The sequence below is a fragment of the Hyperoodon ampullatus genome, assembly GCF_949752795.1.
Source record: "Hyperoodon ampullatus genome assembly, chromosome: 3".
NCBI classification, from domain to species: Eukaryota; Metazoa; Chordata; class Mammalia; order Artiodactyla; family Ziphiidae; genus Hyperoodon; species Hyperoodon ampullatus.
The window spans coordinates 65,534,982-65,562,406 of NC_136916.1; the positions used below are offsets into that span (position 1 = coordinate 65,534,982).

At 53.9% G+C, this 27,425-nt stretch overlaps 1 protein-coding gene across 5 annotated transcripts in view; it reads right to left on the bottom strand.

Moving 5' to 3' along the window:
- PSTPIP1 (proline-serine-threonine phosphatase interacting protein 1) overlaps window positions 1-26,813 on the bottom strand; it is a gene marked incomplete at its 5' end in the record, with an annotated part of 41,891 nt that extends 15,078 nt beyond the window's left edge. For all 5 annotated transcript variants that reach the window (XM_079699653.1, XM_079699651.1, XM_079699652.1 and 2 more), the window contains 3 exons: window positions 5,083-5,157; window positions 5,519-5,619; window positions 26,781-26,813. In XM_079699653.1, coding sequence (XP_079555779.1) covers window positions 5,083-5,157; window positions 5,519-5,619; window positions 26,781-26,813 — 209 coding nt within the window. The remainder of the gene's footprint in view (window positions 1-5,082; window positions 5,158-5,518; window positions 5,620-26,780) is intronic.
- Window positions 26,814-27,425: the final 612 nt, after the last annotated feature.

The following is a 27,425-nucleotide window of genomic DNA, read 5'->3' on the forward strand; positions in this document are numbered from 1 at the left end:
ACCACACCCTGCCCAGACCCCTCCCACAGGCTGGGGCTTACACACCCACTGCCTGGTCCTCACCTCCTTTTAGACTTCACACCTCACAGACACCTCAAACTCAAGAGTGTCCGAAACTGGACTCATCGCCCTACAAACCTGCTCCTGCTGCAGGGCTCCCTTCTCAGCAAAGGCACCACTGTCTACCAGGTTATGCACACCAGAAACCTACGAGCCGCCCTTGGCTCCACCCTCCTCCCCCTCTGTTACCTTCTTTTTCACTTCCCAAATCTCCTATTTGTCCACCTCTCACTGCCACCACCCTAGCCCCTGCCCCATCACCTCCAACCCTCCAGCTTCACTTCTCACCTGTTATCCCTGTTCTTTGGCCACCTACCAGTTCCTTCTATATGCCATGTTCCTTCTTGTGCAGGGCCTTTGCACATGCTAATTCCCTATGTGCAGCATCTTTGCCTGGCTTCCTCTTCTGTCCCTTTGGAGCACTTGTTCCTATTGTCACCTTGGGTTGATACCTTGAGTGTCTGTCACAGCACTGAACTGTGAGGCCACTGAACAGCGGCAATGCCTGGTTCTCCTCCCCATTGTCCCTAGGATTACAGCCCAGAGTGATAAGTTCCAAGGCCTTTCTCAACTCCAAACCACTCAGGGAAACCATGACCAAGATTTCCCAGAGCTCTCCTCTACCGTGTCTCCATCACATGTCAAGGATGGGGACACCTTGCAGGCCTCTGACCTCTGTTATCAGTCACCAGTGTCCTCATGTGTAACTCATCCCATTGCCCTTTTCAACCCGGCTCTCAGGACACTCAGCCTGGAATTCTGTTCCAAACAGTCTGAATTTCCGGTGTAAATGTCTCCTTCTGTACTTCTGTACCACCACGTGACACGCACCATCTCGTGGTCCCTGCTTTGCCATCCCATCCCCTGCGCACCTGCCAGCCAGGAGGCCACTGCCTCCCAGCTCACAGGAGATGGGCCTCTTGCTCCCCTTGCTGGAGGCTGGGCCTGAGTGAGCTGACCCCAGAGGAGCCCTGATGGGAACAGGGCCCGCCTCTCTCCCTCCAATATCCTCAGTGATACCTTCATGCTCTGAGCTCAGAGGAAGAGAGATCATGAAAAAAAAAAAACCTCTCTTTTGACGAAAACACAGAGTTTTAGGCTGTGACAAGTGGGGGTGAAGCAGGGACGAGAGGGTGTGAGGACTCAGGTGGTGGCCGTTCTTGCTCGCGGTTACTGCAAAGGTGCTCACAGGAAGCTGCCCCCAGCTGTGCCTCAATTCCCCTTTATTTCCTGAACCCCTGCCCCATGCAGCTTCTGCAGCTTGTGGCACTCAGCACCCTACGTGGCGCAGGATGAACAAGAGGGTGGGGAGGTGACAGCTTTCTGGGGGAGGTGGTATTTCAGCTAGACCTCACAGGGGAGAAATGAGGGCAACAGCCAGAGCAAAGGCCCCAAGGTTGGAAGGAGAGTCAAGGTGAACTTTCTGTAAGGGCTGGATGTGTGGTTTAGATGTTATGGGTAAGCCCCCTGCACCCACCTAGCGCTTCTTTAAGATGCATTGAAAGGGCTTGTGGGGATCCCTCGAGTTGGGGACCAGGTCTTATTTGTGTGTCCTCCATTGCCACTGCCCAGCAGATGCTTGCTGAGTTAATGTGTGAAGGAGGAGAATGCTAAAAATCACTTGAAGGTGGGAGTAACCTCGTTTTAATATATGTGGCTGAGTCTCCGGCCTTCTGACCAGTCTGAGGTCAGGGGATGACACAGAAATGATCTATTTCAGGCAGCAGCGGGGGGGAGGCTGGCCTGCTTCACCCTCTCAGCTCTCGCTGGGCTATTTCTGGGGTCACTTCACCCCTTGGCTTTTGTCCTCCTCGTTCACCTCATCCAGCCTATGCAACCCCAGCCCTCCGCCCACCCTCCCAGGGGCTGAGAATGAGCATCCCATGGGACACAGGGGCCTTGGCCATGGAGAGGCAGGGGGCTCCCCCTGACCAGGAGATGGGCCCTGGAGGATGAGCTGCCAGTCCCCACATGGAGCGGCCAGGCCAGCTTTGCCAGGTGCCAACCCCACAAGCCTCCACGGCAACAAGGAAGCGACCCATGTTGTCATGGTTGCTACTCACCCTACCCACAGAGAGCCCTCCACGTTGGTGTGGGATGGGGTAACCCGGTCTAAGCCAAGACCCTGACAGGCAGGCAAGGCCAGAGTGTCTGGGAGAGCTTCCTGGAGGAGGTGGGGCATGAGAGGGCCCTTGGAGTGATGTTCTGATGCAAAGGGCTGGGGACGAGAGTGAAGTTACCCTCAGTGTGCTAGACCCTGGCTTCAGAACAGTGAGGGCCTTTATTTTACTTTATTTTAAAAATTCTGAATCCCCCCCCAACTCAGCCTAGGGCACGGCACATAGTAGGTGCTCCATACATGCTTGGATGGATGATGGATGCTTGGCCCACAGGTAAAGAAAGGAATGACTTAATGGCGTCACCAACCCTAGTACACGCCTTGTGGATCAACAGCAATAATTGTTAAGTACCTACTGTGCATAAGCTGAGCTGGGAGCTGCAAGGGGCACAGCCCTACGGGGAGCAGCAGATGGTCTGCCTCCTGCCTCCTGACTCTGGTTCTGAATGTGCCCTGAGCTTTCCGACCTCCAGCCTTTGTCCGTGCCGGTCCTCTGTCAGGAAGGTGCCCTCCCTTCCTCTCCACCTCTCCCAGGAGGTGCGCCCTGCTCTGCCCTGCTCCTCTGGCCACCCCAGCTCGATGGGGAACTCGGGGCAGTGCTGATATGCATGCGCTGCTCCCAGCCTGCTCTGGAACCCGTGTGGCTGTGCAGCGGGGCCCCTGTGGGTTTTGTTCCTGCCTTTTCTTCTACTGGTTAGGCTGAGCCTTAGGGCCTGGCCCTCCCAGCCCAGGCACCAGCTCCTCCTTGGTAGGCAGCAAGGTGGACCCTGACTCTCCTCCCTTCCCTGGCCTGGGGCCCCATCCTGGTGCTCCCACCTTGGATGGAAGCTGTGCCTCTAGGGATAGGGCCAGGGCCAGGGGGGGGCTAGGCCTCAGAGGAAATGGTCTAGGCTGGCCAGGCAGGCTCCTCAGTGTTAAACTAAACTGGTGACCCCAATTTATCTTACTTATGGAGGGGTCCATGAGATCGTAAAGACCCCTGCTGTTTATCGAGCATCGCTGTGGCTTGGCGCTCTCTGCTGGACATTGTGACTGTCCAGAGCAACTCTTGGGAGTGATTGTCCCCTTTCACAGCTGAGGACCCAGGGCTCAGAGAGGGGGACTGACCATCCCAGGGTCACACAGCATATAGGGCAGGGCAGACCTTGACCCACTCGGCTTCCTATAACCACGCAGGGAATCAGGGCTGCCCACAGCCTCGCCCTGGCCACTTCTGTGCACCTCTCCACCCTTCCCACTGCCCACCTGGTTCCATTCCCACTTTATTCTCTTCATTGGTGGCTTCTCCTTCCTTATTTTAAGTCCGCCGTGACTCACAGCCCCCTGAGTATGCCTCACGCAGTCCACCTCCAGCCTGACCTCCCACCATGACTCTGCCTGGAGCACCCTCTCCACTTCTCCCAGGAGGTCTCCTCTCTTGTTGGAAAGTTCTCCTTTTCCAGCAGGCCTGGGAGGGCAGGAGGTGGGCAGGGACTCCCCCGGGTCATGCTCCCTTGATTCCACCCCCTGCCTGGAAGACAAAGAAGGTCCCCACAGACTTCCATTTGTTCCTCACCATGTCCTGAGCCCTGTGCACTCAGCCGGTATTCAACCTCGGCCCTGCCATCTTTATCTGCTCAACAGCCCACTGGAGTGGACAGATGAGAACCCAATTCAGAGAGGTTAGATGACTTGCTCACAGTCACACAGCTCACAAAGGTTAAGCGGGGACTAGGGCTCCTGCATTCATACTCCTGAAGCTGCTGTTCACACTTTGTGGTACAACGCAGGACCCTTGGGCCTTGAGCGTTCATCTCCCCTGGCTCACACCACTTTACAACCTTCCTCTAGCCCTCCCTAAGTTTTCCCTGACTCCAGGTTGGAAGCAGGGACCAGCCAGGGTTGCCTATGTCTTTAGGAGACTTAGAGTGTGTTGTTTATTCAGACACTCAAACGAGGGGACCCGGTTCTGGGCTTTGCAGCTGACGGGGTCCAGGGTCACTTTGCTTGGGCAGAGTCAGAAGCTCACAGGCCTGACCCCTGTGGGAGCAGGGGCAGGGGGCAGGGGTTGCTATGGCAGCCGCAGGCTGAGTGAGGTCTTGCGGCTCCAGGGTAGGAGGAGAAGGACTCATCAGAGCCCTACCAGGACTTGGAGTCCAGGGTCCTGTCTGCCCCCCAGCCTGGCTCGGTCCTCACGCAGCGGGGAGAGTCCACACGTCCCGAGGCAGCCCCTCCGCTCCACTGTTAGAAAGTTCTCCTTAGCTGCCCTCAAATCGTCACTCTCTCTCCATCTGCGTCCCCGCCTGACAGTCCGCACACAGAGGCCCAGGCCCCAGGGCCAGAGAGGCCCAGCGGCTTCACAGCAGCAAGTGCCCTTACTGCCTGCCCTCCCAGCCAGGCCTGAGCCAGCCCTGGACTCACATATCCTCTGAGGAAGGTTGTACTGTCATCTGCTCACTGATGAGGAAACGGAGGCACAGAGTGTCAGTGACCCCCCCACCAAGGTCCCAGGGCTAACGGGTGAGGAGCTGGCACCCCCGCCTGTGGCCACACAGTCCCTCCTGGAAGCCTGAGCCGAGCCAATGCTGCGGGGTCTCGGGCAGCCAGTAGGGTCCTGTCACCTCCCCTCAGGGCTCTCAGGACTTGGATGGAGGCCGCCCAGAGGGTGCAGGCTGTGCTGCAGGCACCTGAGGACAGATGACCTCACCCCCTGCCCAGGGCCTCCTTGGTGCTCAGACTGCTGGCTTTCTTCCCACACGCAGAACCTGACCTCGCCCAGAATGCCTGACTCCCAAGAGAGATGCCCTCCAGGCACCCTACCCTGGGAGCCATCCAGACCCTCGCCGGTCCTCCCCAGGCCACCCCACAGGGGGAGCCCTAAGCCCTGTGGAAAGTGCCTGGCGAAGCAGGAGGGGCCTTCTTACTTGATCTCTGTCTGGCCGCCTGCCTTCCGGGCAATCTGCACCAGGTCCTTCCCATACCGTTCCTCTGCCTGGGCCCTGCAACGACAACCCATGGGCGCTGCGTCTCCTCCACTTCCGCCACCCGCGGCTCAGACTCCGCCGGCGGTGGCAGGAGAACCTGACGGTCCACCGGCTCAGCCTCTGGGGGTCCGCTGGCCGGCGGGCTCCTCCTTGAGAAGGATAAGCCTCCAGCCCTTCGCCTAAATAAGTGTTGGCTAAATTCAAGGACATCTGGAGGAACATCAGATTATTTGTCCACTTGCGGGAGGCCCAGGTCGGGACAAACAGGAGAGTCGCGCTCCTGACTTCTTAGAACAGGGGGGTGGGGGGCGGGGGGGCGGGGTGCAGCCGGGATGGGGGCTCGGCCACTTCCCAGGGGCTGGGGGGAGGGGCTCACCTCTGCCTCAGCAGCTCCTCCACGTCCTTGCACGTCTTCCTGCCATCCAGCAGCCGCTGCAGCAGCACCTCGTAGCCCGTGTGGGCCGTGAAGTCCCTGCACTGGAACACAGGACAGAGGGACGTGTGAGGGCCGCAGCCGGGCTGCGTGGGTCGGGGGAACGCAGACTGCAGCCTGGTGAGGACCCTGCTGACCTCCTCCAGCCTGGCCTCCCCGTCTGCCCCCCTCAGCCCTATCCAAGAACGAGCTCTTGGGATTCAGGACCTGGCTTTGAGACAGGCTGGGACCTGGGCCCCTTTGCTGCAGTGCTGCAGTGCTAGCACCTGGACACACCTCTCCTCAAGCTACAAAATACAAAGAAATTATATGGGACTAAAAATAACGGCGTGCATGTGCATTTGGGGCAAATTCTGGACCAAAAGATACAAAAGACCCAAAAAACCTCAACTGTCACTTCTGAAGAGCCAGGGGCGCAAAAGCAGTGGGTCAGGAGCAAAAGCTCCTTGCACACAACACCAGCTAAGGGGTGGGCAAACCACCTAAGCTACCCCTCCAGCCCGACCCCTGGACACACCCCTACCCTCACCCAGAATAAAGAACAAGTTCTCCCCCCTTGAGCGAGTGGGCAAACAAGGGAACCTGTTGTTTGTTCTCGCTTCCCCGTGCTGCAGCAGGGGCCCCACCCAATAAAGCTTTGTCTGAATTTCTTGTCTGGCCTCTGATCAATTTCTATTGATTAAGGAAGCCAAGAACGCTGGTCGGTAACAGCTTCACACAGGCACACAGTAGGTTCCCCAACTGTGGAGGTACCAGGTGTAGGTGAGCCCTTCGTGGATCAGAGCTCATAGTCAGGACACAGCAACTCTAATCTAAGACAGCCATGGGAAGGGTCCCCACCAAGGCTCCGTGATGACAGCCTTTATGGGGTGCCTGACACTGCTCACTCCTGTCACCTTCTCAATTACCCTCTTATCTCAGGGGTCCAAGTGAGAAAACTGAGGCACAGATGGGTGAAGTGTACCCAGGGTGACACAGATTGAAAGCAGCAGGTGTGGCATTGAACCCAGGCTGTCTTATTTGTTTTTTTTTTTTTTTTTTTTTTTTTGCGGTACGCGGGCCTCTCACTGTTGTGGTCTCTCCCGTTGCGGAGCACAGGCTCCGGATGCGCAGGCTCAGCGGCCATGGCTCACGGGCCCAGCCGCTCCGTGGCATATGGGATCCTCCCAGACCGGGGCACGAACCCGTATCCCCTGCATCGGCAGGCCGACTCTCAACCACTGCGCCACCAGGGAAGCCCCAGGCTGTCTTATTTGGGTCTGTGCCCTTTACCCCCCTGCACTCTACAGCCTCTGCAGAGACAAGAGCAACTGCTGTTCCCTGATTATCCACTGTGTACCAGATGCCACACCGGGCTCCTGCACCCATCTGCTGAGGTGGGCCTTGAGGGTCAGGGCTAGGGCACATCCTAGCACACACTTAGGACACACCTAGCACCCCAGGACACCCAGCACACCCTAGGTCCGCCTCTTAGCCAGGATGGTGGGGAGAGGGCCATCTTGGAGAATTCTCAGGACACAGCTGTCTCTCTGCCTCCCATCCTGCTGTTGATCTGACTCTCACCCCTGGAGTGGGTTCTGAGCTGCTGGTGTAGGAAGTTCGGGGCGGGAGGTAGTACTTGAGGAGAGGGTGTTTTTCTTCAAGGTCTAAGGAGAGTCAGACGTGGTAGAGAAGGGCAGAGAAGCCACAAATTGCTCCAGATGGCCCCATGCCAGGCCCAGCCCACCTTCAGCAAACTCAGAATAATGGAATCTGCAGGCCTGTAGGATGGTTAGGATCCCAAGCTCACACCCTCCTCCATGAGCAGCACTAGAAATTCCTGAGACCCAGGTTCAGCTGCCCACTGGGTGACAAGCAGTGGGCCTGGGCCTTGGCTGACTACTCAGAACCCCAGCAGGAGGAAGTCAACCCCCAACCCCTGCAGGCCTGTCCACCGCAATGTCCAGGCTGGTGTGCACCAGGCTTCCATTTCTGTAGCTTTCATGGGCCACTTGCCTACTAACCAGGCAGCAGACCACAGCTTCCTGCCCTTCAGCCTCTGTCCTCACTCCACAGGACTAAAGCCTGTGGCAGCCAGGGAGGAAAATGGATCTGCCCTCCCCCCCAGGCGGGTCACTCTGAGCTGGACACCAGTATTCAGGGCCAAATTCCATAGACCACCAGAACTGGGAAGCATCTTGTCCAGTGCCCCTCAGTCCTTGGGGAAACTGAGGCCCAGAGAAGGGAAGGACCTGCCTGAGGTCCTACAGGCGGAGGCAGGACAAGGATTTGGACTTGCAGGGCACCTGCTGTTACTCCCCGATGCCTCTGGGAGGGGGGCCTGAGCAGAGAGACGCTGACCAAGCCCAGCCCTGCAGCGGACACTCTGCTCTTCCCTCCCAGCCCCATGCACAGCTCCCACTCCCCAGGGAAACCCCACTGTCCTTACTGAGACCCCCCCAGAGTGGAAAGAGAAGCAAAAGCAAACCTACATTGGCCATTCTGGAGGAGGTGGCAGGCAGAGGGGTCCTGCAGGCTGGGTCCTCAGGAGCTCAAGTCCCCGAAGCACTCCGGGCTTGAGAGTTTGGTCCAGCCCCTGCTCAGAGCGCACTGGTGCCAGCAGGGGCTTTGGCCAAGTGAGCCACCGTCACAAGTGACTAGACTGTTCCAAGGAAGTGCCTGACTCCCTGGGGCCTGCTCCCTGCCAGCCTGTACCCCTCCTCCACCCCACCACTGCCTCTTCCTCCAGGGCTTCTGACTCATGGCTCAGTGCTGGGCACAGCCAGGCTCAGGAAGCTGCTGAGGAAATGAACTAACCAATCATTCAATCAGTTAATCAATCAGTCCTGCAGGCTTACTGTCTAAGGCCCAGCACCAGAGTCACCTCCTCCAGGGGGCCCATCCTGGCCCTTCCTCCCTGCACCTACTCAGCTCCACCCTCTAGGTGTCCAGGGCTCCCTTTCAGGGCCCTTGTTGACAGGCTCAGGCTGCCATTTCCACAGTGCAGAAGCTACCAGAAGGCAGGGCCTCCCATCTCCTTCTGTCTACCTGCAGCCTCTGTCACCTGAGACCTGCCTGTGGCCTTGCCCTCTGTGAAATTGCTACTTATTGAGCCCACTTACCACACACCATACCAAGAATATCACAGCTGTTTTCTTATTGAAAACACCACACACCCAGGGAGGTAAGGACGGTGATGAGGAGGAAAAGAGGGGAAGTGACTGCCCAAGGTCCCTCAGCTGGTAAAGATCAGAATCTGGGATGTGAACCCAGGTCAGCTTGTCCCCAGACTCACATACCGACATCAGTCATTCAATAGACAGTCCAGCAACTCTTTTACATTTTGAAACATCAAAAAATGATTAAAGGGGCTTCCCTGGTGGCGCAGTGGTTGAGAGTCCGCCTGCCGATGCAGGGGACACAGGTTCGTGCCCCGGTCCGGGAGGATCCCACGGTGCCGCGGAGCGGCTGGGCCCGTGAGCCATGGCCGCTGAGCCTGCGCGTCCGGAGCCTGTGCTCCGCAACGGGAGAGGCCACAACAGTGAGAGGCCCGCGAGCCGCAAAGAAAAAAAAAAAAAAAACTTTTGAAAATGATTTCCCAAATTCTCTCTGCCTCAAACCAAAGCTGTGTTTCGGTCTGTCATTCAGTTACCATGGATTCACAGAGGCCAGCTCTGTGCCCAGGCTGGGTCAGAGGAACGCTGCCCTGGAGAAGGGCTGTGCTGGCTCTGCAGATGAGCTGCTGAGAGCCGGCAAGCAGCCGGAGGCCCCGCCCTCACCATGTGGCACTAGGGCAATCCACCCCAGGGGAGGGCGCCAGATGGCAGGCAGGTGCGGTCCCCTCTTTTGGGAGACCTCCCTCAAGCCAGATGTGGGACCCCAGGCCTTGCCACCCTCACTGTGTGACCATTCTGGGCCTCCCTTTCCCCATAGAGGGGTCAGATCGGGGCTGCAGGAGGAGGTGCTCAGGACAAGTCTGGCAGGAGGAAGCATAGTCCCACCTCAGCCTGAAGGCAGCGTGCGGGAGGCCTGGGTGCCGGGTTGTGCTCAGGGACGGCCCACCTGCTCCCTCCTCTGGGTGGCTCTGGCTGTGAGCCACGGTCCAGGCCCACCAGCCGGCCCCGGCCCTGCCATGCCCCCACTGGGTGGGTAGAGAGCTAGCCTTTGTACACACTGCCACTTCCTCCTTTTTACACCCATACAATTCTTGGTGGCTGCATGGGCTAGGCCACAAAGACCAGGGTGCCAAGCAAGCCACTTCCCTTCTCAGGATCTGGTTTCCTCATGGAGGAAGTGAGGGCAGAGGCCAACCTCTCCTGGCCCTGACAGCCCACCCTCTAGGGCACAGCCCTATCAGGGCAGATTGGCCGCCCAGTCAGGGAGGGGACCCGGGCCTGGCCTGAGAGATTGGACAGAGTTCAGCAGACCAGATACGGGTTCACACCCCACCCTGTGGTCCTGGTCATTCTCAGCCTCTACTTCCCTCCTTGTGAAAAGAAGCCTAATTGTTCCCACAACCTAGGTTTGATCTGAGAAGCCAGTGAAATAATGTACACAGGTGAGAATAGTAAAAGCAAGGTCAGAGTTTGCCCTGAGCCGGGATTACCCCCACTTTACAGATGAGAAAAATGGAACCCAGAAAGGTTATCTAATCTGCTCAGGGGCCCTGAAGGGCACAGCAGGGATTTGAACCCAGCTCTCCCAGACCAGATCTTGGCTCATTCCCTCACCTCTCTGCAAAGCCCCAGGCTCAGTGGCTGTTCAGCAAGTGGTAGCTCCCCATATGCCCTACCCTGTCCCTGTCTGCCTCTCACCCCCCCACCCCAAACCCACCCACCAGGCAGAACCCAGATGCGCCAGGCTGGAAAAAACAAGTTATCTCCCTACCACACACCCTCCCCCACCAGAGGGTCCATTTAAAAGGCTGCAGAAGCCTTTTCAAATGTTCCCTTACGTGGAATTCCAGAATATAAAGTCCCTCAGAGGACAGCTAAACCTCTAACCTTAGAGGGAGAGGCCTGGGTTTTGGTACCAGGTCTGATCTGCCAGGAAGAAGCTGGGTAGTCTTAGTAAAGTCCCTTGCCCTCTCTGGGGCCTCCTGACTGTGAAACAGGTTTAGGGAGAGGAAGTGACCTTTAATTGCCCTCCCAGCAGGGAGGCTGTGGTCTGTCTGCTGGCTTTTGGAAGCCAGGGCAACCATGGCAACCATGGCTGCATCTTACCCAGAGAAGTCTGAAGTCCAGGGTGGGCTGGAGCTGCCTGAGGGGAGTGGGGCCTGGGGAGGGAGCAGTTGGGAACTGGCACCATGTGTTTCCTGGGAACGAAGTGGAGGCCGGGAAGGTGGCTGGGAAGAGCTGCCGGTAGTAAGCCTCTGCCAGTGAGAAATGCCTGACAGCGAGGGAAGAGTCCCTGAAAGAAGCTGCGTGGAGTGGACAGTGGGGAGCAGCTGGGAGGGGTCAGACGTGGACAGCTGCAGGGGACGGAGCGGTATACGCCAGGTCACCAAAGAACCCGCCGAGGCAGCCAGGAGAGGAAGAGCTGACCTGTGTGCGTTTGCTACCCACTGCACCAGCTACAGCAGCACCAGGAAAATAAGGGGTGAAGTACCCCTTTAGAGCTTCCAAGCCCGCGCCCCACGCCATCTGTGGAGACACAGAAGCAGCAGGCAGTGGAGGTGGCAGAACACGGCGAGTGCAGAGACGGACCCGTTCTCTGTCCCCGGCATTGGCTTCCAATCACAGGCCAAGTGGGGAGACTGGGAAGCTCTCAAGTGAACAAGAGTGAGATTTTGATACGTGGTGAAACTGGAGGGAGTTAGACCTGAAAAGGACTAGAAACGCTCTAACACGTGCCCAGGGTAGAGGAAGGGAGAGCTACCAGTGGCTTTGGAAGGTGGAAGGAAAAACATTAAGTTTCCTGCTTGCACCCTAACCAAGTTCAGAAACGATTCTGTAAAATGCTAGCCAAGCTTGTCAAAAACCCTTCTAATAACTGACATGCTCTTGGGTTGCTAGGCGCTCTCTCTCTCTCTCTCTCTATATATATATATATATTTTTTTTTTGACTGCACTTCATGGCATGCAGAACTTCCCCGATTGAACCCGTGCCTCCTGCAGTGGAAGCATGGAATCTTAACCACTGGACCACCGGGGTAGCCCTATATATTTTTTCTAACATTTTTCTTTCCTTCTTTCTTTCTTTTTTTTAAATCACCTTTTACTAGTGAAGAGGAGACAGAACAGGGAGACTGGACTTACTCCCTTCATCTCAGGAAACTCCAGAAGCCAAGGACTGCGATTTTGAACATGGTTACAGGCCACATGGTGCCCAGGCTGCTTTACCCTCTCCCTTCACCGCAGTTTAACAGTTTTCTGCGGCCAAGGTGCCTACCGTGGCTGGTTTATTAACAACTAGTCCACTGTTGCTTGTCTGCTGCGGGCTGAGAAACCAAACCACTGGGATTGTCAGCACACCTGAGGTAGTGAGCACTGAACTCTGGAGAAGGCAGCCCCCTGAAGGCAGAACGTGGGTCTGTTTGCCTACTGGGACCTGGTGCCCAGGTCTGCACAGCAACACTCAGCTGATACACTGGACAAAGGCTGAGGAAGCGTCTTAGGGAGGCCCTCGAGCCGACGTGGCTTTATGACAGCTCCTGAGCTGCCCCATGGAGAACACCAGACAATTTGTTTGTAATTCAATGACTCGTTATCCAGCACCTTTAAATAAGCCAGACAGACTTGTCCCCTCTACTTTGTACAATGTATTATTATCCTTGTTGTACAGATAAGGAAACTGAGGCTCAGAGAGGATAAGTCAATGAGTAGCAGCCGGGCTTTTTCCACTGCCTCACAGCTGTACCCCACATCTCCACCATTACTGGCTGCTAAACTGAGGGAAAGCAAAAGACCAGACACCCACATATGGCTTGGATGGATGGATGGATGGATGGATGGACCAGAGACTTCAGTGAGCAAGCCAGTTGCTCACCCAAAGCACCCCAGGAGGAGGGCTGGGTAAAGAGAAGTTCCCTAGTCTCAGCCCTTGAGGAGCCATTGGGGAATGTGGTCATTTGCAGAGCTTTGTGGGGCCATCAGGAGCAGAGGGCGTATCTGTGGCTGGTACCCTCAGAGAGGCCAACTCCAGATCAGTACAAAGAAAGGCTTTCCAAGAGCCCCAGTGGCCCCAAATGTGCAACACAGGTGAGCCACTCTGATGGATGGAGAATGCCCCATCGCCGGGGTCTATAATCAGGTTAGGGATTCCACAGAGAGGACTCGAGCCTCAGGTGATGTGCTGAACACCCAGGTGTTCTGGGTCTAGGTGTCCCCTGACTCAAAGACTGGAGGGGTCCATTCATAAGCAGACAAATGTGGGGTGATTTACAGCTTTCCTAAGATGGCCCAGGATAGGTGTCAAAGGGAGAGAGCCAAGAAAGCTTACTTTTAAGGAACAAAAGCGCATTGAGTGTGGTTAGATGAGCTACTCTGGGTTCAGCTGGGCTGACAGGGGCTTAAGATTAGAAATGAGTTTCCAGAGGGCTCTAGCTCTCCACTGAGCCCCAGTCTGAGGCCTCCCCTGGGCCTTAGAGGGCCCCTTACTCAAGCAGCCCTGCTGGAGGGCCCCTGAGACATCCAGGCCCTTGACCTGGGGCCCAGCTGGGCCCCAAGATTTGGGGAATCTGGAGGCCGGGGACTGTTGGTTACCTGCAGCTTTCAGGGGACCCTGTTGGAGCCCTGTGAATGTTCAGGAGCTCTCAGGAATCCCACAGAGCTGGGTGTGGGGGCCAGGGGAGCAACACAAGCAACAGAAGGGACCAACTGTGCATACCTAGGGCCTCTTATCTCAGTAATACCGACCTGGGGATAATGCAAGGATGAGGAAGGTTATGTAACTTGTCCAGGCTCAACCAGCAATTGTGTGGGCGTGCGTGGCTTTCCGACTTTGTTCTTTTAAATAGGCCTCTTCCAGCGTCAAGCAGGAAGGGGCTCCTCTACTGCACTGCCCTCCCCCCTTCTGTGATGTACTTCTCACTTCCCCTCTGCTCTTAAAAGCCCAGCTCGATCCCCCACTTCTCCCTCCTGCTTTATGAAACCAAAACGTGTAGAAGTTAGCACAAGAGTGGGGCAGGGAGTGAACACGAGTTGGGGCAGAAGCCTGGAGGTGGGGGATGAGCCCCTCGGGTTTAGGAGACCGGAAGCTTGATGCTCAGAGCTGTGAGCGGCTACAAGCCCAGCAGGAAGCAGCAGTGAGGGGTCTGAGGGGCTGGAGCAGGTGTCTGAAGAGGTAGCCTGAGGCCAGCTGAGGCGGAGCCCCGAGCCAGGCAGACCAAGTGGGGGGACCCTCCCTGGAGGTAACGAGGATCCAGGGCCACGTTCCAAGTTCAGGGGAAGGGAACAGGATGGGTGGGATGTGGATGGGTAGAGGCCAGTGTTCTCCACGCCTCTAATTCCCAGAGAAGCCTGCAATGTCAGGACTGTGCCCTTACCGCCCCATGTCACAGATGAGCAACGGAGGCTCAGCAAGGTGAGTGACTTGCCCAGGTCACACAGCTCCTCTGTAGTGCCCCCCCAACAAGCTGATTAGGCGGGGGGCTTGTAGCATCCAGCAGTGGCCAGGGCTGAGGGCAGGGTGGTTGGAGGGAAGAAGGGAACTGAGCCACCCAACGCTGGGCCCCGGAGGAAACTCTGACCCGTCAGGAAGGACAGGCACCGACCATCCCCTGCACGTGGCCAGCTGCACAGGGCTCCTTGCTGCATGGCCTCCAGCTTGTAAGTGACCGGCCAGGGACCGGGGACTGGCGTCTGTGGCCCAGGCGCTGTCTCTGCACGTCCCCTTCCGCAATTATCACCCCTCCCACACCTCCTACACCTGCCAGAGGATGGCCCACAGGGAACACCTTGACAAGAGAAAGTCCATGTAGGGGGTGTGGGAAGATCGCAGGCACTGCCTCCTAGTCCTGGCCAGTCCCATGCACACAGACAGTGTAACCTTGAGCAAGTTACTTAATCTCCTGTGCACAGATTCCCTCCTCTGTAAAATGAGTGTGAACACACTGTCCACTTTCCCTGGGGCTCTGAGGACTAAATGATATAACATATGTAGGAGCCCAACAAAGGGCACCATGATACTTAAGGGGCTCCTGGAAAATGGTGGCCATGGTGATTAGTACATATCAAGTAAAAGTAAACCAAGAAAGGAAATAAAAAAGGAGAGTTGGGTTTGAATCCTAGCTGGTTGGAATCCAATCGACTGCTTGCTTCTGATCTCTCAGCCTTAATTTTTTCACCCATATAGTGGAACGCACACTGGACTCCAAGCCCTCACCGGGCTGATGTGGGGTGTCTTGCTTGGTAGCTGTGAATTGCTTCAGGGTGAGGACTGGCAGCCTCCTCTGGGCTTGAGACTTGCTCAAGAGACAGAGGTGGGCTCCTGAGGCTGCAGGGGATCCCCACTCCTCACACCTTTCCCCAAAGGCAGGAATAGACACCCACAGCCCCTGGATTAGGTCCCTCAGCCTCCTCTGCCGGCCTTGGTAGGTTCTGGGCCTCAGAGCTGACCCTGGGCTCTGGCTGCAACGCCTTCCAAGCCCAGGGGCTTCCTGGGCTCCTGTACCTGCTGAGGGTCTATATGCGGGGCTTCTTGCCCTAGGCCATTAACATTCATTTCACCACATCTATCTTTTAACCACAGTAATGGATTTAATACAGACAAGGAGCCACAGGCTGAGAGAGTAGAGGGACTCACCAGGGCCACACCGTGAATGCAGTGGAATCCAAGCAGGGCATCGGGTTCTAAAGGCAGTGTGAGAGACAAAGACGGCACCTTCCAAGCAAGGGTTCTGTGTTGGAGACTGGGAAATTGCTTCACCCTGCCCAACACAGCCAGTGTGCATCCGGCATAGAGCAGCACTGTGGGAAAATACATCTCTAAGTGGAGCAAGATGCCACCTTCAGGGTTCTGGGGCGCTGGGGCTGCCTGAGGGAAGCCTGTGCTCTCTGGAACCATTCACTGCTTACCTTTCCCACTCAGCCCCTCACTTGCACCCGTACGTTGGTAGGACTCAAACCAAGACCTTTGGACCCTGGAGTGCAAACTCCTCCCCTCAATGAATCTGCAGTCCCTCTAAGGTTGGGGGTGATCTGAGGACTAAAATAAAATTCCAGCAGCCTCATGGCAGCTCCCGCCTTGACCCAAGACCTAGTCTCAGCCGCTGGTCTTCCCCTGGCCCTGGAATTAGCCACACTGTTCCTTTGGTTCCAGTGTCAATTTCCATCCTCTTCTGGGTCAGACTGAGAACAACTGCAGACACCAACACAGCACCTACTACGGTGCTGCTCTACGCTGTGCAGACCCTCACAGCCCAAGCTGTTAGTATTCACGACAGCTCCAGAGACACTGATCCAGACTTCTGTGTTGATCCCCTGCCTACCACCTCAACCCTGCTTGCATGGACTGACCCCAGCTGACCTCCTGGACCTTCCTACCACCTGCAGTCTGGGGTCCCCAGGCCTGGGAGAGTGGGCTCAGAGCTGGTCCAAATGAAGGGAAAACATTCAAGAGGTGACAAAGAAGAGGACCCCTTCTGCTTCAGTGGCTGCCATCTAGGCAGTTGGGGGTCAGAAGTCCTGATTTTCAAAGACCCCTCAGGTCTAGGCAGGCCCAGGCCAGGGTGGACATCAATTCCCTCAGGGCCGTCTCATGATCCGCTGAAGAAGTTGGTGACCCCAGCCTGTGGGACAATCCTCCTTGAAGAGTGAGAGCTGGTGGGGCCTCAAGGAAGCTCAGAAGTCATGGGCCTTCTCAGGGGGCCAGAGGTAGGGCGACTGTAAGGAGGAGCCCACCATCCCCAGGGGATTCTCTCTAAGGACGGTGTCTCTCCAAGTATGTCCAGGTTTGGGAGAGTTATAGGGGGTTTGTCATAGACTGGTGGCCAGTCCAGGTCGGCAACCTCAGGAAGGCTCAAACCTCAGTTTTCTCACCCATAAAAACATCTCTAGTGTGGAGAAAAAGGAACTCTCCTACACTGTTGGTGGGAATATAAATTGGTGCAGCCACTATGGAAAACAGTATGGAGGTTCCTTAAAAAACTAAAAACAGAACTACCATACAACCCAGCAATCCCACTTCTGGGCATATATTCGGAGAAAACCGTAATTCAAAAAGAACACGCACCCCAATGTTCATAGCAGCACTGTTTACAATAGTCAGGACGTGGAAGCAACCTAAATGTCCATCGACAGATGAATGGATAAAGAAGGTATGGTACATATATATAATGGAATACTCCTCAGCCATAAAAAAGAATGAAATGATGCCATTTGCAGCAACATGGATGGACCTAGAGATTATCATACTAAGTGAAGTAAGCCAGACAGAGAAAGACAAATATCATATGATATCGCTTATATGTGGAATCTAAAAAAAAAAAAAAAAGATACAAATGAACTTATTTATTAAACAGAAATAGATCTGCAGACATAGAAAACAAACTTATGGTTACCAAAGGGGAAAAGGGGGGAAGGGATAAATTAGGAGTTTGGGATTATCAGATAGATATACACTACTATATATAAAATAGATAACCAACAAGGACCCACTGTATAGCACAGGGAACTACACTCAACATTTTGTATAACCTATAATGGAAAAGAATCTGAAAAAGAATATATCAATATATAATATGTATAACTGAATCACTTTGCTGTATACCTGAAACTAATACAACATTGTAAATCAACTATATTTTAAATAATTAAAAATAAAATAATTAAAAATTAAAAAAATAAAAACACCTCAACTCAGGACCTCAATAGTTGATAATTTTGAAAAAAAAAAAAAGAACAAAGTTGGAAGACTCACAATTCCTGATTTCAAAACTTACTACAAAGCTACAGTAATTAATATACTGTGGTACTGCCATAAGGACAGACATACAGACCAATGGAATGGAACAGAGAACCAGAAATAAGCACTCACATATATGGTCAACTGATTTTCAACAAGGATGGCAAGATCATTCAATGTGGAAAAGACAGTCTTTTCAACAAATGGTGCTGGAGAAACTGGATATGCACATGCAGAAGAATGGAATTGGACTCCTAACACCATATACAAAAACTAACTCTTAAAACTGAACAACAAAAAGATAAACAACCCAATTCAAAAGTAGGCAAAGGACTTGAATAAACATTTCTCTAAAGAAGATATACAGATGGCCAATAAATATGAAAAAATATGCTCAACATCATTGGTCATTAGGGAAATACAAATCAAAACACCAATGAGGGACTTCCCTGGCAGTCCAGTGGTTAAAGCTCAGAGCTTCCACTGCAAGGGGCACGGTTCAATCCCTGGTAGGGGAACTAAGATCCGGCATGCAGCGTGGCATGGCCATATAAATAAATAAATGTTTAAAAAATAAAATAAAGAGGCAAGGTTAAAAAAAAACACCAAAGAGATACCACTTCATACCTACTAGGATGGCTATGATTGGGGGAAAAAACACACAGAAAATAACAAGTGTTGGTGAAGATGTGGAGAAATCAGAACCCTTGTGCATTGTTTTGTTTTTTGGGTTTTTTTTGTCTGTTTGTTTGAAACCTTCGTGCATTGCTGATGGGAATGTAAATGGAGCAGCTGCTGGGGAAAATAATTTAGCAGTTACTCAACATGTTAAACATAGGATTACCATATGATCCAGCAATTCCACTCCTAGGTATATACCCAAAAGAATGGAAAGCAGGGATTCAAACCAGTATTAGTACACCTGTGTTCATAGTGGCATTATTCACAATATTCAAAATGAGGGAACAACCCAAGTGCCTGATAACAGATAAATGGATAAACAAAATGAGGTATATACATACAATGGAATATTATTCAGCCATAAAAAGGAATGAAATTCTGACACATGCTAAAACATGGATGAACCTTAAAGACATTATGCTAAATGAAATAGGACAAATATTGTCTGATTCTACTTATATGGGGTCCCTAGCATGGGAAATTCATAGAGACAGAAAGCAGAGTAGGAGGTGAGAAGAGGGATATAGGGAGTAATTATTTCAGGGGTACAGAATTTCTGTTTGAAACTTGAAAAAGTTCTGGAAATAGATTGTGGTGATGGTTGTACAACATTGTGAATGTACTGATGCCACTTAATCGCACACTTAAAAATGGTTAAAATGGTAAATTTTATGTTACGTATACTGACCACAAAACAACTAATTGTATAAGGTTATAAGGTTAAAAAAAAAAAACAACCCTCTACCCTCTACTCATTCACAAGTGAGTCAGGTGAGGTCACGTAAATGGTAAAAGCCAGATATATGCTCATTGTCAGCAACAGTGATGCATCTGAAACACCACAGTTATCTACACCAATGGTTCTCAGCCTTGGCTGCACTTTGGAAACTGGAGGACTTTGAAAAACACTGCTTCTCCACCCCGAAAATTGCATGCAATTGACCTGTGGCAGTGCCTGGGCATTGGGATTTTTGATCCCTGTCACATTTCTGATCTTATCTCCAACTACTCTCTACCTCTATCACTCTGCCCCAGCCACACAGGCCTCCTTGTCCCTTGAACAGGTCAAGCATTCTCCTGACTCAGCCCATCACCCCCTTTTCCTCTCCAGTATAGTTCAGCTTCCGCTTTTCCATTTCTGCAGTTGGGAAGCCCTGATCCCATCTGGCGGCCCCATCCCCACCCAGGCTTCTAGCCTCTGGAGCACCAGCAGACACTTCCTGTTGCCCAATAGTGGGTGGCCTGTCAACACCAGCAGAAGGGGATGTCACTCACCCGCCTCCTCTGTCACCCATTGCTCAGTGTACCAGGTCTCGGCAGACCACCACACACTCTCACTGACACCAAGGGCTTTCTGAACTGGCCTGGGAAGGTAGCAGCCAGGCCTAGCCCAGCAGCCTCAAAGTCCAACGGGATGGCATCCCCAGGCCCACATCCCCTCTATAAACCTCAGTCTTCTCTCTAAAGCAGGAATAAGAATACCAACCTCATGGGGCTATTGCATCTTGTCACCTGAAGCCATAGGAATGACTCTCTAATGGTGGAATTTAATATGCAATGGTGAACAGAGTTGGGGAGGCATCCTGAGACTGGGAGGATCCACACATGAGGCTCACCCTGTAGGTGCCTATCCAATTATAAGTGGGGATCCCTTGGGATCTGTTACTGGTCTGCTAACTCCTGATGCTGAGCAGAAGAATGTGGTCCCCTGAGCCTCTCCATCTTCAAAGCCTTTATCTTAGGTGAGAATCACTCTGACATCCTACAGATGAGGTAACTGAAGTTCAGAAAGGGGAAAGGATTCTCCAGGTTCCCTTCAGCGAGTGAGGGTGGAAGCTTCAAAGAGGCCTATTCCCCTTCTGAGACCGGAAGACAGGGAGTGACTGAGCCCATGAGGGAGGGACCTTCCGGAGCTAGCCCAGCAGGGAGCCCTAGCATGGGCAGCCCCCAGGGCACAGGGTACCACTCTCTCTAGCTGGAAGTGAGGCAGTTTCAGTTTCCACAACAAGTTCCCTCCATCGTGTGGTTTGCAGCGTCAGCCAGGCTCTAGGTGAGGTGGGCGGGCATCCTACCCACAGCCTGCAGCCTCCAAGTCTCTTTGCGTGAGTGGAAACATCCGTCCCTGGAGAGGGTGCAAAAAGGAAGAAAGCATCTTTGCCTTCACTCAAGGTTGGTCAAGACCTTTCACAAGCTGGCAAGGGCCTTCCCTTCCTTCCACTCACCCTGCGCAGTCCTCTGGGCCAGAAAACCGTCTTGCAAACCCACTGTGCCCTCTCCCCCTTCCACACCTTTGCCTGCGCCATTCCTTCCACCTGGAGCACGCTTTGCCCTCCTGCCACCTCCCAAATCCTCACCAACCCTTCCAAACCCAAGCAAGGCCCTCCCTCTCCATCCCAGGGGCTGGCAACCCCGGCTGGGGGGAGGTGCCAGGAGCAGCCAGGAAAAGTCCATGAGTTCCTGGGAATTGGACCAAAAAGAGGGTCTTGAGAAGCAGATCTTGTTTTCCACCAATAATAAAATCAAAGGTGTGGGTTATGTTCTTGGCCCAGGACACTGCCTCCAGGAAATCCTACAGGAGAGCATCTGTAGGCATCGCAACGGCAGGGCAAACACAACCACAAACCTCTGCAGTCACCTATCGCCATTAGACAGCCAACCGTGTCCTGTGGAGTGGGCACTGAGGAACCAAGTTCTCAGGTCCCAGGGGGCACACGCACCACAGAGTGTGCACAGAGTACGTGGAAGAGTTCATGCTATCGAGCTACAAATGTCACCTAAAAACACCATCTTGGGGCTTCCCCGATGGCGCAGTGGTTGAGAATCTGCCTGCCAATGCAGGGGATACGGGTTCGAGCCCTGGTCTGGGAAGATCCCACATGCTGCGGAGCAACTGGGCCCGTGAGCCACAACTACTGAGCCTGCGTGTCTGGAGCCTGTGCTCCGCAACAAGAGAGGCCGCGACAGTGAGAGGCCCGCGCACCACGATGAAGAGCGGCCCCCGCTTGCCACAATTAGAGAAAGCCCTTGCACAGAAACGAAGACCCAACACAGCCAAAAATAAATAAATTAATTAATTAAAACAAAAAACCAAAAAAACCCCACCATCTTGGCCTTGAAAACAGGAATTGCTTAGTTGTGTTTTTAAATATTTTCCTTTTAATGAAATACATAATCCGTGATCACTTGCAGAAAATTATGGAGAGAAAAATCACATTACTTCCAAAACCATGGAAACCAGTGTTTACGTATAGGGAACCGCCCTTATATCCAACAGGAGTTATAATTGAACCAAGAACTGGTCAATCTCCTTGGAGTCAGGGGAAGAACAGGATGGGGTCCAACAGAGCTAGGTGGGTGGCCCTGCTCTGTCCTGGACATATGACCATGAACTAGGCCCTTGACCTGCCCATGCCTCCGTTCTGCAGACGGGAGGACATTGGCAAGTCCTTCCCTGCAGGGTGGGTTTGGGGACACACATGGAATGACTGTCACAGTGCCTGGCACCTAATAGGCACTGAACAAACAGGCACTGTTGCCGCTCCTCTGGGGATGATTTAAGTAGCTGGGACTCAGAGAAAAAAATCTTCACAGAATAGGAAATAAACTTTCTCTTTTTCATTTTTAGTTGTGTAATTTAATTTTTCAATAGGTAATACATTTGCATGGTTCAAAAGTTAAAAACTATAAAAAGATACATAGTGACAACGCTCACTGCCACCCAGCCCTATAACCCATCAATCTCTTTTCTCTGACTGCCCCCAAGGTCATCACTTTAATTAGTTCTCTGTGTGTCTTTCCAGAGACTCTCATTGTTAATACAAGCCTGTGCGGACATAAATGCTTATTTCCCCCACCTTTCACAACAGGTCGCATGCAAGACACATGGCTTGGCTCTATGCTTTTTACACAGAACACCATGCCTTGAAGAGCTTTGCAACCAGCACAGAAAGAGAGTCCATCCTCATCCCTTCTGACAGCCATGGCCAGGGAGACATTGGGAAGGCAGTAGGTGGAGGCAAAGGAAGGACAGCCAGGGGCCTCCCTCTCCCACCTCCTGCCTCTACAATCCCCTGTTTCTCAGGAGGACCCCCCTCCTCTGCCCTCCTTGAGGGCAAGACAGTCTCATTCATCTGATTGGACGTGGGGGTGAGGATCGGAGGCCCAGCTTAGACTACCTGGTAATGAACCCTTCTCAACAACCTGGAGAATCCTTTCCCCTCTCTGAAGCCACTAGCCCCCTCAGCCTTCAAGGCCACAGGGCCCTGCCCTGCTGAAAGTCCACCCACAAAGCCTGAGTGGGCTTAGGTTCCCAGCAGAACCCTGCCAAGCCGAGTCCTCCCAGCCCCTTCCAGGTCCCTCTGGTCCCTCTTTCCTGGATGAAAAGTCTCCTGCCCAGCCAGAGGACTATGAGGGGTCCCAAAGTGACTGCTAGTGCCAAATGCTAGAGAACTGGGCCCACTCTCTCACCCAGGAATGCCTCCTCTTCTGGGAAGCTACCCAAAGACGTAGTCCTCAAGTGCAAAACCTTGATACACAAAGATCTACCCAGTACATCACTGTCCAGAATACTAAATAATTGGCAGTAACCTAAATGTCCAACAATAGGGGATTGGATAAATAAATCACAGCATGTCCACCAAATCCACAAGCTGGAGGACCATGCAGTCATTAACAATGGTGTTTTGAAGATGAGGAAATCATACCCAGGCCCACACACATTCAAAACAGAATTATGTTGAAAAGAGGGTCGTCCCCACCTCAGTCTCCTCCTCAGTGGGGAACCTCAGAGTCTCCGAACTGGGAAGAAGAAGAGGCAACAGTAGCTGATCAGACACACGGGGCCTGAGTCCCCCCTCCCCACCCTCACCCGGTGCATCCTGGGTGAGTCATTCCCCCACCCAAGGATGTGGTACCTCCTTCTGTCCTCTGTTGGGGAGCTCAACTCCTCCCACCTTGGCACAGAGGTTTCCAGGTGAAGCTGGAGCCCAGCCTCAAAGGGGAGAGATGTGACCTCAAGTCAGAGGGAAAAGTTCAGGCCTGTTCTCTCTGTCCCCATTGATGGTTCCTGCCCAAAGCTGGGGCGGCAGGGAGGGAAGGGCGGGGAGTGAGAGGTAGTATATGCGGCCCTTACTTTTCCTTTTAACAACCCCAAGTGGGACAGGATGTGGATCTTAATAAAACCTGGTCCAGACCTAGATTTTCCCTCTTGAAGCAATATCCAGTGACTTCTTTGCAAAGGCGGTTGGACATACAGGTCTGGGAGGCAATGAGGGGGTAGGAGGGGAAAGCGCAGCTCGGAGCACCCCTCTGGGTATGCCCCGTGCCTGGCCTTGTTATCAGAGAAGCTCAGTCTCCAGCACTGGATTCTGGCCTCCTTGAGGGCAAGACAGTCTCATTCATCTGATTGGACGTGGGGGTGAGGATCGGAGGCCCAGCTTAGACTACCTGGTAGTGAACCCTTCTCAACAAACATTTGCAGAATGTAACTAAAGTAAAATGAAGGAGAAGATAGGTTCAGGAAGGCATTAAGACCGTGGATGCATTTACTGTTCATTCACTTATTCTATAAACATTGACTGAACACATACCCCACTCGCCAGCCCTGTACTGAGGAGGCAGACAGGTGTTTCTTGCAATACAGTTTGGCAAGGAAAGCTGTGTGTACTGGGGAAGGGGGGTGGTATCCCCGCATTCTGGGGGCTCTGTGCCGCTCGTTGCTGAGTCAGGTTATAGGAGGTCTAAGTCCCCCTCAGCTCGAGCACCTGGTATTCTCATCCTCAACCTTGTCTCACCAACAGCCCCTGCTCTGAGGCTCAGCCACAAACTTCCTGCAAAGCCGTGATGTTCTCTATCACTGTGCGTGTATAACAGACATCAAATTATCCCTTCCCTCCCCCTGTGGCTAGGCCCGCCCCTGCCTCACTCCCACAGCGGCCTGTCTGAACGTTCTGCTGAAGATAAACGCAGGCTATAAATAAATACTGTGTGGCCACACTGGCAAAATTGCAAATATCGGCCTACTGAGGGACAGGGCTGGTCTGTTCCCATGCTGAATGTTCCCACTACTTCTGAAACACTATGTCTGCTTTTTATCATTTTTTGGTCTCCTCTTGCTATCAGGCTACCAGCTATCTGTGAAACCGTCTCTAACAGTTCAGGCCCACCAGTATTTAACCAAATGTAGATCCTTACTATTTGCTGTATCTATAGTTTAAAAGACCACACGACCAAGCTTGTTATAATTGTGGGTAAAATCAGAGTTCATGGGCCCTAACTGCTATAGGGCATCTCGTATGAGTAAAGCATATAAGCTTCAATGCAAGCTCTTAGCTCCTCAGAAAACACTTCTTTTTCCCTCCTCACAACGGAGCTGGTGCGCCTTGGACTGGGGTGGGGGAGAGCCAGGGGGAGGGGCAGGTGGGCCCCTGTCCCTAACACCCCCATGGCAGTTAGATCATTAAGTCTTTTCCATTTTACAGATTTGTCTGTAAATTGGGCTTTAAAAGACTTCTATGGACCTCATCTGATCTTACTTCTCTGGGAGGTGTGAAGGACAGTTTTTCTCCCTCCTCCGCCAACGTGGCCCAAAGATCCAGTGATGGGCCCTGTTGCTAGAAGAGCCATGAAGCACCTGGGTGAGAGCCCAGACACTGGGGCCAACCTGTCCGGTTTCATCCCAGCGACATAACCTTGGGCAAATGACTTAGGCTCTCTGTGCCTCAGCCTCCTCTTGCGAATAATAGGGATAATAATAGCATCTACCTCCTTGGTTTAAATGGGTGAATAGATACATAGTCCTGAGAACGGGCGGCTGGCACATCTTTAACGCTCAATAACTGTTAGCTGTCCTTGTGGGCTGGGCGGGGCTGAGCACGGCGCTGAGCGCCCAGTAGAATTCAGAGCCCTGGGGGCAGTGGTGCTGCCACCGACCTTCTGGGGCATCTGCCCAGGCTCAGTGTGAGAGGCTCCCACTGGCCACTTCTCCCGTTCCGCTCCAGCCTTCCCTAGGGAAGCTGCACCCTCACCCCAGGCCCAGGGAGCCAGCAGTGGCGGAGAGGGGGCACCTGTAGGCGGTGAAGCCCGCAGCAGCTCAGAGGTGGGGAGAGCACAGAGAGTGGGCAGGATACTGCTCAGGAAGCTGCCACAGGTGGGCTGCTGCCACCATACCCTGCTCTCCCTCATGTACCATCCCCTGCTGCCCAGATCCTGCCTTAGGGCTATTCCTTGGCCCAGCTCTGTCCTAGGGAAGGTGGACCCAGGGGCTCTGGGCTGGGACAGATGTCCTGGAGCTAAAATATAGTCAAGGTGTCCTGGCCTGCCTTGGGCTACTAAGCACCTGGATTTTCAGGCCCTGTCCTTTCCCCAGATTTTGCACTCCAAGTCAGAGCAGTGATGTAGTGACTCACTGTCCGGCCTGTCACCCCACCCCTGCAGCCCCTCGCACGGGCCCCATTTGCCAGCCTGGTGCTTGGAATGGGCCGAGCCAGTTCTGCCTCACTTGGCTTCTCTGGGCCGGTCCCAGGCCCTCTTTGTAGAGATGGGTAAACGGAGGCCCAGAGAGGCATCCTTCTGCCCACTGTGCGATCAGTGCCAGCGGGAAGCAGGCCACTCACACGCTGGCCACGGGCCCCAAGCAGAGCGTGGCCTGGAAGGCAAGGAAGACCTGGCTCGTTAGCTTTCGTCCTCCTGGCCGGAGGCCCCAGGAAAGAGCCCAGAGAGGCCAGGCTGTCGACTGAGGCCGTGCGAAGTGAGCAAAGAGCCAGGTGTCCTCTGCAGGGCTGGAGGGGATCCCTCAGGCCAGCCACATTCCCCAGCGCTAACCAGAGAGGTCTCAGGTTTTTCCTGTGAGCCACTGGGAACAGCCAGAGCAGAGGGGGAGTTTGAGAGACAGCTGGAAAAAAGCTGAAGTGATCTGGGGTCCAAACTGGGCTTGCGGGCTGTGTGGCCTGGGCCAAGCATTTCACCCCCACGAGCCAGCTGGGTGCTGGAATTTCACAAGGAAGAGGCTTGATTTACAAGTGCGCTGGATTTAAGAAAGCCAGCGAGGAATTGCCCAGCCTTGTTGCCTCCTCAAAGGACCCCTGAGGTCTGCAAGGAAGAGGGGTTGGGTGAGGGGTAGAGAATTCCCATTTGGCGCTCCAGCAAGGTGCGGGGGAGTTTGTTACATCACCTTGTTTTAACCCTCCCATCCAGGTGGTACGTTTATTATCTCTCTCTACTATACAGATGAGGGAAAATGGAACTCAGAGAGGTTAAATGACTTGTCCAGCCTCTAAATAGCAGAGCCAAGATCCAAAGTCAAGTTTTTCTGGTCCCCAAACCTGACGCCCTCCCTCTTTCGCCTCACAAGACATCCTCGAGCTCCCACCCATATATCAGACACTCCTAAAAAGTTCCTGCTGTGGGGAGAGGGTCACTCAGGGGAAAAACCAGCCCTGGGAGCACAGAGACTATCCCCCACTCACTGTGTTGAAGTTTGCAGAGAAATCAGTACCCCAGACTGAGGATCCCTTTCCTCTTCTGACTCAGAAGCTGCCCAAGTCACCTCCACGATGATAAAGACCAAAAATCAACCACTATTTTTATGAGAAATCCCCCTCTTGGAGCCGTATCCCCACCCACCGCCCCGGGGAAACTTCGGCCGGGCTGGCCTCCCCGGGGCCCACACCACTGGCTCAAACCCGCAGCCGTCTTCACTCACCCAAAAGGCATCTTTGAACTGAAGCTGGGGCATCTTCCTCAGCCGACTGCCACGGCAAAGCTCCCTCTCCTGCCACAGACAAGGCTGAACGAGGGCCAGGAGGCAGGCGCACCGTCCCCGTCCTGGCAGGGCTGGCCCAGGGCCCCCCTTCCAGGCCGGCGCCGTCTGCAGTGCCTCAGAAGGCAGCTGTAAGCCAGAGACTGCTGGAGGGAGGAAAAGGGCTCAACCTGTTTTGTTTGGGGCTAGAATCAGCAGCAAAATGAGGAAGGGCTGGTGCCCAGTGATGGGAGGGCGGATCCCAATGTCCGGCCCAGCCCCTCACCAGCCCTGTGGAGACGGAGGACACAGCCCAGGCTGCAGGACTGAGAGCAGGGATGCCAGCCCCGGGCTGTGGGGAGGCAGGGGCCAGTGGGAGACGCAGCCCGGGGCCTGTGCAGGTAGGTTTGTGCAACCTCCCCCAGGGCAGGCTCCAGGGCCGTCGCCCCACAGGAAGTGGAGCCTCTGTGCTCCCCTGTGCAGCCCCGCCTGCCATCTGCCACCCGACTACTTGCCTCCGCTTGCCTCCTTCTGATGCCCTAGCTGGGCCATTCTCAGAGGCCATAAACTTAGGGAGCCTGAGGCCCACTGAAGCTGTGGGCAAGGAGG